Consider the following 12,394-nt stretch of genomic DNA (forward strand, 5'->3'; position numbering starts at 1 on the left):
CGGCAGCACTTGTTAGCTTCGAAACCTCCCCCATCTCAAGAAATTATTGCTCGTGTGTAGATTAGAAGCTTTCGGTTTCCTTACTAACTAAGTTTTAAATCAATCATTCATGCTTGATCAGTTGATGCATTCATGACAAAAGTTTCCTTTTTCCACACTCCGATTGTGTCCAATAGCAAAATACTCCTTGTTAAGCTTTAGAAAATAGCATGATCAAGCCCATAACTGTTAATCTTGATTTGACAAGTTGATTTGAAAACTCAATTCTTAATTTGATTTGAGTTGGGTTAACTCGCGGTTGACAGCCGGATTAACACCAAAATAATTTTTTTAAATAACGCAATGACATGCGTTAATCTGATATCTCCGGTCTCTATGATCAGGAAATGAGGAATTCGAGTCTCCAATCTCTAAAATAAAATACAAAACGCGACAAGATGAGAATTCTTAAGGTGAAACAAGGTTCATTGATTATGACAGGTACATAATATACAGGCACGCTAGTCAGATTGAAAGGTAGGTGAAGTTTTTAGATACCATGCGGATGGCAATGACATCACAGACCCCACTCAAAATGCAGCTAACTATCATGTAGCTAGTTTTCCTCAATCAAAACCATTGATTACAATAGCTGCCTTGGAGAGATAAGAGAGGGCAAATTGGTGTTGATCTTGCCGACTTAATTAAAAGTAAAACAAGAAGTAAAACACGTCTCAGATGCCAAATATTGACTTCGATTCTATTAGTGTTAGCAAACACATGTAGAAACAAGAAGTTGCTGACGTTCTTGACTCCAGGAAATCAGTGGAAGCTCGAGCTTGCGTAGAGCGAAACTTGCAACAAGGTATTTGTATTTTCTTTCCTACATGCTGCAGAGAGATACATACGTAATAATATCGAAGCTCGAGCTTGCGTAGATCGAAATTAAGCACCTCTGATAAGCATTTAGTAATAATATAAAAATGTCTAGAGGTAGATTTGTTTCTAAAAAGGTTTGTTAAGGTCATTTTCGTGTTGAACATGTTTGTTTCGTGTCGATTATTCTACACATTAAGGTCGTACTAATTAATGTGTCGTGTCGACTATTGCCCCTTCCATGTCAGTTCAATATCCAGAATTTGTTTAAGGTCGATTTTCTTCTGTATATCTGATAATAATTTTATGTGCCTCTCATAAATGTTCTGAAAGAATTGATTCTTCTTTGCTACAGGAGCGTCAACTTTCAAGAAAGAGTTCTTGCAAGCTTTGCAGAGGAGTTCTGAAATGGGATTTCTTGACCTTTTTGTCGTGGCAATGGTTCCAGTTCTGAAAGTACTCTTGATTACTCTAGTTGGCTTGTTTCTTGCGCTTGATCGTATCGATCTCTTGGGATCGACTGCAAGACCCTATTTAAATAATGTGAGTTCAATACATGTTTACAGGATTCTGTGTTTTATAGAAATTAACAGTTTTTTGCCTTCCTTCTCACCATAATAGGCAAATTCTCTGTGTATGTGCAGCTTATATTCTATGTGTTCAGTCCAGCGCTCGTGTCTAGCCAGCTTGCTGGAACTATTACTCTTCAAAGTTTGGCTAGCTTGTGAGTGATTTTACTAAATTTTCAGTTCTTGCTTCTACCTACTCATCCCCGGGCATTTCTGCCGCTAACTTTTGGCATTTTACTTTGATGTGGTGGTGTTGTAGATGGTTCATGCCAGTGAATATCCTTCTGACATTCATAATTGGCTCTGTACTTGCTTGGATTCTCATTAAAATCACCAGAACTCCACCACACCTCCAAGGCCTTGTCATTGGTTGTTGTTCTGCTGGAAATTTAGGGAACTTGCTTCTCATTATCGTTCCTGCAGTCTGCAACGAGTCAAATAGCCCTTTCGGAGATTCAACTGTCTGCTCTTCTTATGGAATGGCTTATGCTTCTCTTTCTATGGCTGTAAGATTTTATCTTCATTATGTTACTAAATAATGAAACCCACTTTCAGCAGATGTTTTCAGGCTCCTCTCAGCCTGGATCACCGGATTCAAGATGTGACTCTAAAGTTAATTTCACTTTTGCTGTTGTGAATTGTGATTCAACAGGTTGGAGCTATCTATATATGGTCATATGTGTATATTATCATGCGGATATATGCTGATAACAGTGCTGAAAACACAAAAAATGTATCGACAGCCGATTCTGAAAGTTACACAGAGGCCTTACTTCCTTCAAGTGAAAAGTCTAGCTGCCATGATCATTCTGTTCATGCTGAACTTCCTGAAACTATGTCTGAGGGAAAAGTGAGGTTTCCTAGCATTTTATTACAGATGCTACTTATGAATTTTTTTAGGCAGAAACTCTTTTCTTAGCACCTTATTATTTTGACAGAAGGTGACATTCATGGAGAGGACTTTTTGGAATTTTAAGAAATTCGCAGCAAACACCAACCTCAAGAAGGTGTTTGCACCAGCTACAATTGCCGCGGTACGTTAGAAATTCATACTATCTACTATCTGCATTATGTCCTTGTATTAGTTCTTAATTTTGTCAGTGACAGTGCCTAATCAACTATGTGATTACTTTGATTCCTTTTATTTTATTTCTTTAGATGTTTGGGTTTGTCATTGGGACAATCTCTCCAATCCGGAAGGTGATTATTGGTGATAGTGCTCCTCTTCGAGTGCTTGAAAGCTCTGCATCTTTGCTAGGGTAATAAATCCTAAAATGGAATTTGTTTGGCTTAAGAAGATTGAAAGCCTTTCTTCTTATCAAGGATTCATGTTTTGACTTTATTAAGATTTCATTGCTCAGGAACTCCCTGTAATATACTCATTGATCTTGTTTTTATCATCGTTATGACCCGCAGACAGGCATCAATTCCATGCATGGCCCTGATAATGGGATCGAACCTCCTTAAAGGTAGTTTCCTAAACATGTCTTGATTGTCTCAGGCCTGATTTCCTTGAGATATATAGCCTGATCCTGGTTTCCTGCTACAATTGCCCAAAAACATAGTTGCATCTCATGATCTTTAACAATCTCCACATTTCTGCTCTTTCAGGTTTAAGAAGATCAGAAATAAGTGTCTCAGTCATTGCAGGGATAGTGGTAGTGAGGAATTTTTTCTTGCCACTTATAGGCATTGGTATTGTTAAAGCAGCACACCATTTCGGCTTGGTTGGCTCAGATTCTTTATATCAGTTCATTCTTTTGCTTCAATATGCACTTCCACCTGCAATGGCTATAGGTACGAGAACTTCTTTAAGCTCTGCAATTGGATAGTCACCGCGGTTTTTTTTTTTATTTGCTGACTCTGGAAGCCTGCCATTTTTCAACTCATACACCTTGTACAGTTGTTACCCCCTCTTACATTTTAAATTTGTTCATTGCTTTGTCAACTAAGTTCACTCAAATTTGCTACAACAAAATCCAGGGGTCATAATTTGCTACTAAAGGTGCCTAACATTCTTGCTTAAGGCAAGCAGATTTCCTGAATTGCTTCTGATCATAAATCATTTTGGGATAACATGTTTGCTGTTTTGATGAACTTGACAGGGGTTATGGCTCAGCTTTTCAAGGCTGGTGAGAGTGAATGTTCTGTCATTATGCTGTGGTGTTATGTTTTGGCTGCATTTTCTCTTACCCTTTGGTCAACCTTTTACATGTGGCTCTTGGGGTAGTTTGTGTTCTTGTCTCTGGTCTCAGTCTCAGTACCTTAAGGTTTGGCGACCATGTCAATTTCCCTTCTTACCTCCTCAAAGTTTCCAAATTCCATGTCGACTAGTCAGGCCGATTCAAGCCATGCTAGCAAGAACATTTGATAAAAAAAAACCTCCCAATCCACTGCTGTTATCCTATAATTGAAGCTTATGCTCCAAGAAAAGCTATATTTTTGGGTATTTAAATACATATCATGAGATTTATTGACACAATCTCGTAATAAAAAACATAAAAGAAACATTTTACGCAAGGCCATTCAAATTTAAAAATTTTGCTCAGCCAACAGGTTATAGCGACGTGGCGGGTTTTGTAATTGGAAGGACATTTATTAGGAGAAAGCGATACTTGTGCTATGTATATATATATATATATACACACAAGCGGTCAATTAGGCTTTCGTTTTCTAATTGACGATTATACGCTTGCACAGCACGCCATGACTGATATTTTTAATATCTAGATTCTTGATTTTGATTGGGTGATTTTTTTTTTAAAATCAGTTTTAGTAATAAAAACAAAAATCAACGGATTGCAAACAGGTTTTTTATCGGGTCTTGCCGGATCAGCTGAATTACCCCGGGTTTTGTCCTTTTTAATTTTTTTTTAAACTCAACCCAGTTCCAGTTCCGGATCGAGCCGTCAAACTAAGATTAAAAAATATGATATGAAAGATCAAAGCTTTTGTTTTCTAACCACTATGAGATAGTAGTATTATTATAACCCCCTAGACGAGGGGTTTGGGAGCGTAGCATAACTGACATTTCATAAACAACATCATCATTGATAAGTGCTTATAATTCATACGAGATGACATGCCCGCGCGCTGCCGCGGGCTTATAAACAAATGCATTTGATAGTGTTATAATTGTAAATTAGCGCTGGATAAGTAATAGAAATTAAAGGTATAATGGAGCAAATATTTCATGACGAAAAAAAAAGTTGTGTTGGTGATAAAAAATGTCGCACCCGACATCACGGCGGCCTTAAAAATTGCATAAATCTTTGGAAATAACGAATTTCTGGCATCCTGTTCTTTAATGGGGAATATTCTTGTTTAAGGAGTCACCACCTAGTATTATGGTCACTAGGAACCCTAACTGGTCAACAGAGATTCTATGGTACGAAACTGGTTACGCAAAAAGATATTATCACCCCTTAAGCGTCATGCTTAAGGCAGGCTGCATTGCTGACTTTGTCATAAATTGCTAATGTTTTGTTGGATTATGCTACGGTGGTTTTGCATGTAATATTCCTGATTCTAGCGTCAGTGAATATTTAGCTACGGATAATTCCAACTCTAGCGTTGGTAAATATTATGTAGCTATAAAAAAAAATATATTTAAATCATTTTTTTTATTCCTGACTCTGGCGTCAGTGAATAAACAAATCAAATAAATTTATTTTTACGCATCACATAAAAAAAAATCAGTATTTTTTTTATTCCCGACTCTGGCGTCAGTGAATAAACAAATCAGATAAATTTATTTTTTACGCATACACATTTTTTATGTAACTAAATAAAATAAAATAAAATAAAATAAATTTACATCGGTATCTTTATTCCTGACTCTGGCGTCAGTGAATAAACCAATAAATTTATTTTATTTTATTTTATTTTTGCATGTGAATAAACAAATCAAATAAATTTATTTTTTACGCATCCACATTTTTTATGTAACTAAATAAAATAAAATAAAATAAATTTATATCGATATCTTTATTTCTGACTCTGGCGTCAGTGAATAAACCAATAAATTTACTTTATTTTATTTTTGCATGCATATGTTTTATTTTTATGTAATTAAATAAAATACAATAAAATAAATTTGAATCAGTATTTTTATTTTGACTCTGGCATCAATGAAATAAAACAATAAATTCATATTTATTTTTTTATTTATACAGACACACTTTTATTATATATTTTTTAATTTTTTATTTACATTTTTGGGCTGGGCTGGGCTAAATCCAGCCGAGCATATATATTGGTGGCTGGGCTGAGCTCAGCCCTACAGGAGCTGGGCTAGGCCCAGCCAGCCCGGCTCGGTCACTGGCCCAAGCCAGTGACCGGTTGGGCAAACGGCTGATGCACGCGTGAAGCACTTTCACACGTGCATCAACAGTGCGAAGGTAATTAAATTACCTTCGCACTGTTCAAATGCAATTTGAACACAGAAAAGCAAAAACAAATGGAAATGGGCGCACCTGTTTCTGGAGATTGCGAAGAAGGCTGCAACGCTGGTGGGGTTCGACTGCTTTTCGTTTCTGGCGATGGTGAAGAAGGCTGCAATAATGGTGTGGGTTCGAATGCTTTTTGTTTCTGGCGATGGTGAGGAAGGCTACAACGCCGGTGTGGGTTCGACTGCTTTCTATCAATAACTGATGGTTCGGTGATCAATTGCTTTCTTGTAGGGACGAAAACAGGGTTGATCCGTGACTCTCCTCTGCCTTTCTCTCCTTTTCTGTGTATATTTTTTTGGTTTATGCCCTGTTTTTTTTTGTTTTTTGTATATTTTTTGGTTTGTGTTTTGTTTGCTCTATTTTTCTGGGTTGCTCTTTTTCTCCCTCTTTTTCTAGGCTTTCTTCTCCCTTTTATAGAGATTCCCTAGCCGCTTCCTTTAACCCGTCCTGCTTTTGCAGGACTGTTATTTTCCACGAACGAGATCGTGGGCTAGAGACGTGATCCTCGATTGGATCGAATCCGTTACAGATTTTCAGCCTATTGAATCGGGATGGAGAAGACGAACACGGTTGTTCCACCAGCAACGGCGACGTTTCGGCAGCAATGGACATTTTCATTTTTACCCCTGATCTTTGGAATTTCAACCGTTGGATCTCAATTAATTAAAAATTCCTTTCAATTTTGCCATTTGGATTAATTTCAATTGAATCCTTACATTATAACACTGTTTACAAAACAGTCCTTAACTTCCGGATTGTTCAATTTGACCCTTAACTAAATCTTTAATTTTTAATTCTTTCAAAATCATCCTTGAAAAATCAGTCAAAATTCCTAAAGAAAACCAGAAATTTCACTATGGTCCTCAGTCTCTTAATTTCTTGAAATTTTGCTTCTAATCAACCCACAAATCTAGTATTTCTTTAATCAAACCCCTGATCTTTTTTTTTAATCAATTAAATCAAAACTTAATTAAATCCTCAAACTTATCAATTCTTTAATTAAGCACCTGATTTATTAATTAAACTAACTCAAATTTTTAATTAAAGTCTCCAACTTATTAATTCCTCTATTATTGACCAATTGACTCTTAAATTTAATAATTACATCCTCAAACTTCAAATTTTGTGTTGTTTTAACTCCAAATAATTACATTCTCAAATATATTTTTATCCATTCATTTTGTATTATTTATTCAAAAATTAGGTTATGACAGTTGCCCCCTCTTTATAATATTTACGATGCAAAGTCATTGGAAAATTGTTTTCTTTTTGGCTTAGAGTGGTAGATTTATAAAGTAGACAAAAATGAAGTTTCGCTTTCCTAAGAGTCTTGAAAACTTCGAAAATAGTAGATTGACAAACGACCTTATGATGAGAGCTTAAAGGTGCACTTGAAAGATGAAGAGGGCTCGAAGGCGCAATCAAAAGGAAATAGGGTTAAGATACACACTATCTTTGATGATCGAGGGCTTGAAGGCACGCTCGAAAAGAAATGAGGTAAGGGCTTGAAGGCGCACTCAAAAGGAGGTAGGATAGAAAATGCACTACCTTTGATGGTCGAGGGCTCGAAGGCGCGCTCGAAAAGAAATGAGGTGAGGGCTCGAAGGCGCACTCAAAAGGAGGTAGGATAGAAAATGCACTACCTTTGATGATCGAGGGCTCGAAGGCGCGCTCGAAAAGGAATGAAGTGAGGGCTCGAAGGCGCACTCAAAAGGAGGTAGGATAGAAAATGCACTACCTTTAATGGTCGAGGGCTCGAAGGCTGGCTCGAAAAGGAATGAGGTGAGGGCTCGAAGGCGCACTCAAAAGGAGGTAGGATAGAAAATGCACTACGTTTAATGGTCTAGGGCTCGAAGGCGCACTCAAAAGGAGGTAGGATAGAAAATGCACTACCTTTGATGGTCGAGGGCTCGAAGGTGCACTCGAAAAAAAATGAGGTGAGGGCTCGAAGGCGCGCTCAAAAGAAGGTAGGATAGAAAATGCACTATCTTTGATGGTCTAGGGCTCGAAGGCGCGCTCGAAAATGAATGAGGTGAGGGCTCGAAGGCGCGCTCGAAAAGAAATGAGGTAAGGGCTCGAAGGCGCACTCAAAAGGAGGTAGGATAGAAAATGCACTACCTTTGATGGTCGAGGGCTCGAAGGCGCGTTCGAAAAGGAATGAGGTGAGGGCTCGAAGGCGCACTCAAAAAGAGGTAGGATAGAAAATGCACTACCTTTGATGGTCGAGGGCTCGAAGGCGCGCTCGAAAAGGAATGAGGTGAGGGCTTGAAGGCGCACTCAAAAGAAGGTAGGATATGAAATGCACTATCTGATTTGAGTCATCTTTGTCATTTGGCTTTCTAGCCCACTCGAGTTAGCCCATATAAGTCTTTTCCCAGATTTGTTTGCACAACTCAACCTTTGTGGTGCCCATCATAACCCACTTGCTTGCTAAAGATTTTCTGACTCGTTAAATAATTTGAGAGGATCATTCATTACCCTTCATCTCACTGCTAAAAACATTCGGTGTCACTAGCTGAAAGGATCAAGCTGTCTTTTGTAATCATTAATGCCCCCTTGTCTTGTTGAAGGAAATTAACATCTCATTTTCTAGAATTTTTTCTTCTAAACACAATCTTGCCCCCTTGTATTGGTCATTGCCCCCAAGTGTGGTCTGTCAACGACTTAGACAAATAATAGTTTTAAAAGACCAATCTCTCATTTCTCTTCTTTTTCAGTTTGGTGAAGGAATATAGGTCTAGAATGGATCTTGAAATCTTGATCTTGCATTTTAAAAACAAAAAATTATTTCGATGTGAGTCTAAAACAATTTGCTTTTGAAATCTTGCAACTCCTTGGTTATTTTCTTTTTTTGGAAAAGAGATTATTTGCTCTTGTGTTTGGCCATGAGGTCTTTGGTGAAAATATGTCATGAGATGACCTTTTGTTTCAAAGTGAAGGGCTCGAGAAAAAGCTCGAAGTTTTGTATGAGAAAAATATTCATAAGGCTCAAAGAGTGTTTCGGGGTTTCAAAGACTAAGGATCACTATCAACAGTTTCACTCTTGATGTCATTCATATTTTCTTTTGCCGCTCTTCTCTGATTTGCTTTTTTTTTTCTTTTTTTCATTGCGTTGCTAAAGCATACTCACTTCATCTTGGATATCACTTTTTCTTGTGATTTGGGCATGCCCCCTAGCATTTGAGTTTCTTGGGCTCTTTTGACTTTCGGCATTTCTTACGGCTTTATCATCTTTCTTGATCATTGAAATTTCACTTGCCCTCAGTGTGGGGTGTGATCCTAGTCGGGATTTTTTTATGAAAGAAAAATTATTCAGGCTCAAAAGGGGATCACAAAGGATGTACTTATTTCAGAAAGTGAAAGGAAGAACAAAGATAGTCTTTCCTCATTTCAAGCGCAAGTAGCTATGATCAATAAACTTTGACCTTATCCAGTGTGATGGTTTGGTCTTTGCAAAGATGCATTTCATGAGTCATGAGCAACAAGTTCACTACATATCATTATTCATACATTTAAAAACACATGATTCAAGAGTCATGGGGTAGGTTGTTTATTCATTTTTTTTTTAGAGTTTGGTCACCTCTATGAAGGAGTTGTTTGATTCACTTTCTTATTCTACAAGTAGAATGTCAAAATGTTGTTTCAAATAAACATAAAAAATATCTTTGAAATCAAAAAGCAAACTTAATTTTCCAAAAATTCCACTATAAAAGATTTTGATATAAGCAGTGAATTGAGTCTATGAGATCATGCAAGGCTTCAAGGGTGTATTTGTTGATTCTTTGGTATCAATAAACATTTATGAGAGAAAGAAAAGATATGCAAAGTGAATTTCTTGGCCAAAACTTTTATTGATTTGATGAGAACTTATACAATCATGGATAATATTTCTTTACAGAATCGGAGTTCACTGGCCTTCTCAAATCTTCTCCATCCATTCCTGTCAATATCAATGCTCCTACAGAGAATGCCTTCTTTACTACATAGGGACCTTCATAATTGGGCGCCCATTTGCTATAACTATCACTAGGTAGTAATAGGATTTTTCTCAATACAAGATCTCCTTATTTGAACTCTCGTGGTCGAACTTTTCTGTCATACGCTCTTGCTATCCTGTTTTGATACAGTTGGTGGTGACAAATTGCAGCTAATCTCTTCTCACTGATCATATTTAGCTGCTCATATCGTATCTTAGCCCATTTAGCCTCTTCTAGCTCAGATTTCATGAGGACCCTTAGAGAAGGAACCTCTACTTCCAACGACATCACTGCCTCCATTCCGTAAACTAGTGAATAAGGTGTAGCGCCAGTTGACATCCTTACTGCTATTCGATATGCATATAGAGCATAAGGAAGCCATTCCTACCAATCTTTGTATGTAACCACCATTTTCTGGACAATCTTTTTTATGTTCTTGTTAGCAGCTTAAACAACACCATTCATCTTTGGTCTGTAAGGTGATGAATTAGAATGCTTGATTTTTCATTTTGTACATAGTTCCACAATCATCTTCCCACTAAAATTCTTGGCGTTATCGATTACTATCCTTTCTGGCAAACCATACCTTCTCTCTCAATGAATTGCTTGACCACCTTCTGAGTCACATGAGCATATGAGCAGGCCTCTACCCACTTTGTAAAATAGTCAATTGCAACCAAGATAAACCGACGACCATTGCTAGCTTTTGGATTAATAGGCCCAACCACATCTATCCCCCACATCACGAATGGCCAAGGTGACACCATATTGAATAAGGGCAATGGAGGCGCATTGATTTTGTCACTATACACCTGACATTTATGACATTTTTGGAAAAATTCTATACAATCCTTCTCCATAGTCATCCAAAAATACCCAGCTCTTTACATCTGTCTTGCCATCATGTGTCCGTTTGCATAGGTGGTGCAAATTCCTCCATGCACTTCATACAAGGCTTTATTGGCTTCTGATATGTCCAGACACCTTAATAAAGTCCCATCAAATGACCTTTTGTATAAGATTTCTCCATCTATAAAGTATTCTATTGCCATTCTTCTTAGAGTCTTCTTATCTGTCTTTGAAGCTTCAGAAGGATATTCCCGATATTGGATGAATCTTTTTATATCTGCATACCAAGGATTGCCATCCACTTCTTCTTCTATTAAACAACAATGAGCAGGAGAACTTCTGATATCAATGCCTATAGGATGTACTCTGATACCACAATCAATCGTGGCCATAGAGGCCAAGGTTGCCAAAGCATCCACAAACTGATTCTTATCCCTTCCTAAATGATTGAACTCTATCTTTTCAAAGTTTTCAGCCAATTTGGAGATATATTCTTGATATGATTTCAATTTCTCATCTTTTGTTTGCCATTCCCCCTTTGTCTAACAGATTATCAACATAGAGTCTCCATATACCTCTAATTTCCCTATCTTCAGTTCCAATGCAGCTTCTAATCCATGAATGTAAGCCTCATATTCAGCTGTGTTGTTCGTGCAACTAAACTACAGTTTAATGGAGATGGGATATTGTTTTCCTTCTGGAGAAATTATTACAGCACCAGCTCCATTACCATACACATTCACCGCACCATCAAAGTACATGGTCCACCAATCTCTTTCTATTACCAACACATCTTCATCAGGGAAGTCAAAATTTAATGGCTCATAGTCTTCAATGGTGTTATCAGCTAAATGATCTGCGATTGCACTTCCTTTCATGGATTTTCTTGTTTTGTAGATGATATCATATTCAGCCAACAACACTTGCCATCTGGCCAGCCTATTTGACATATATGGCTTTTCAAAAATATATTTCAGAGGATCTATCTTTGAAATTAACCAAGTGGTATAATATAGCATATACTGTCGGAGCCTTTTCACACTCCATACCAAACCACAACACAGCTTCTCAATCATACTGTAATGAGATTCACATTCAGTGAATTTCTTACTAAGGTAGTAGATGGCTTGCTCCTTTCTCCCAGACTCATCATGTTGGCCAAGCACACAGCCCATTGCTGATTCAGTCACTGTTAAATACAAAATGAGAGGCTTCCCAGGCACTGGTGGCACCAATAGCGGTGGTTTTTGCATATATTGTTTGATCTTATCAAAGGCTTCTTGACAGTCTTCATCCCATACTCCGGGGTTTTTCTTTCGAAGTAATCGAAAGATTGGTTCACAAGTGACTGTAAGTTGTAAAATAAATCGAGCAATGTAGTTTAAACTCCCCAAAAAGCTTCGAACTTCTTTCTCAGTTTTAGGAGCTGACATAGCTTGTAGGCCTTCACTTTGTCAGGGTCCACCTCTATACCATTATTGCTTACCACAAATCCCAATAACTTCCCAGACTTCACTCCAAATGTGCATTTTACAGGGTTCAACTTTAATTGATATTTTCTCAACCTTTCAAATAATTTCTTTAGAGTTGGGATATGATTTTCCTCATCTTTAGACTTAGCGATCATATCATCCACAGACCTCAATTTCTTTATGCATCATGTCATGAAATAGTGTCACCATTGCTCTTTGAT

At 37.5% G+C, this 12,394-nt stretch overlaps 2 protein-coding genes across 4 annotated transcripts; one reads left to right on the top strand and one right to left on the bottom strand.

Annotated features, from left to right (window-relative positions):
• The first annotated feature begins 579 nt into the window (after window positions 1-579).
• Window positions 580-3,834, top strand: LOC133696132 (protein PIN-LIKES 3-like). 3 transcript variants are annotated; one of them, XM_062118212.1, is made up of 10 exons: window positions 580-844; window positions 1,211-1,398; window positions 1,500-1,579; window positions 1,684-1,930; window positions 2,077-2,274; window positions 2,366-2,458; window positions 2,583-2,683; window positions 2,841-2,893; window positions 3,036-3,221; window positions 3,530-3,834. In XM_062118212.1, the coding sequence occupies exons 2-10, from the start codon at window positions 1,264-1,266 to the stop codon at window positions 3,652-3,654; spliced, it is 1,218 nt and encodes a 405-aa protein (XP_061974196.1). In that variant the 5' UTR covers window positions 580-844; window positions 1,211-1,263; the 3' UTR covers window positions 3,655-3,834. The 3 variants fall into 3 exon arrangements, with proteins under 3 accessions (XP_061974196.1, XP_061974180.1, XP_061974188.1); XM_062118196.1 differs by having other exon boundaries at window positions 582-844; window positions 2,363-2,458; XM_062118204.1 differs by lacking the exon at window positions 580-844 and adding an exon at window positions 884-1,127 and having other exon boundaries at window positions 2,363-2,458.
• Window positions 3,835-9,939: 6,105 nt separating this feature from the next.
• On the bottom strand, window positions 9,940-12,134 carry LOC133671224 (uncharacterized). The gene is made up of 4 exons (XM_062091912.1): window positions 11,415-12,134; window positions 10,752-11,243; window positions 10,434-10,664; window positions 9,940-10,236 (listed from the first exon to the last, which is right to left on the bottom strand). The coding sequence occupies exons 1-4, from the start codon at window positions 12,132-12,134 to the stop codon at window positions 9,940-9,942; spliced, it is 1,740 nt and encodes a 579-aa protein (XP_061947896.1).
• Between the last annotated feature and the right edge of the window lie 260 nt (window positions 12,135-12,394).

The sequence above is a fragment of the Populus nigra genome, chromosome 1, assembly GCF_951802175.1.
Source record: "Populus nigra chromosome 1, ddPopNigr1.1, whole genome shotgun sequence".
Lineage (NCBI taxonomy): Eukaryota > Viridiplantae > Streptophyta > Magnoliopsida > Malpighiales > Salicaceae > Populus > Populus nigra.

What these genes read in the sequence shown, in the direction of transcription:
- LOC133696132 (XM_062118196.1), top strand. Translation starts at nt 1,264, where the DNA reads ATGGGATTTCTTGACCTTTTTGTCGTGGCAATGGTTCCAGTTCTGAAA. An exon ending in CAAGACCCTATTTAAATAAT is followed by an intron (nt 1,399 to 1,499) that starts GTGAGTTCAATA and finishes GTGTATGTGCAG; the next exon opens with CTTATATTCTATGTGTTCAG. An exon ending in CTTCAAAGTTTGGCTAGCTT is followed by an intron (nt 1,580 to 1,683) that starts GTGAGTGATTTT and finishes GTGGTGTTGTAG; the next exon opens with ATGGTTCATGCCAGTGAATA.
- LOC133671224 (XM_062091912.1), bottom strand. Translation starts at nt 12,134, where the DNA reads ATGTCAGCTCCTAAAACTGAGAAAGAAGTTCGAAGCTTTTTGGGGAGT. An exon ending in ATGGTAATGGAGCTGGTGCT is followed by an intron (nt 11,244 to 11,414) that starts GTAATAATTTCT and finishes ATAATCTGTTAG; the next exon opens with ACAAAGGGGGAATGGCAAAC. An exon ending in ATGCAAACGGACACATGATG is followed by an intron (nt 10,665 to 10,751) that starts GCAAGACAGATG and finishes CATAAATGTCAG; the next exon opens with GTGTATAGTGACAAAATCAA.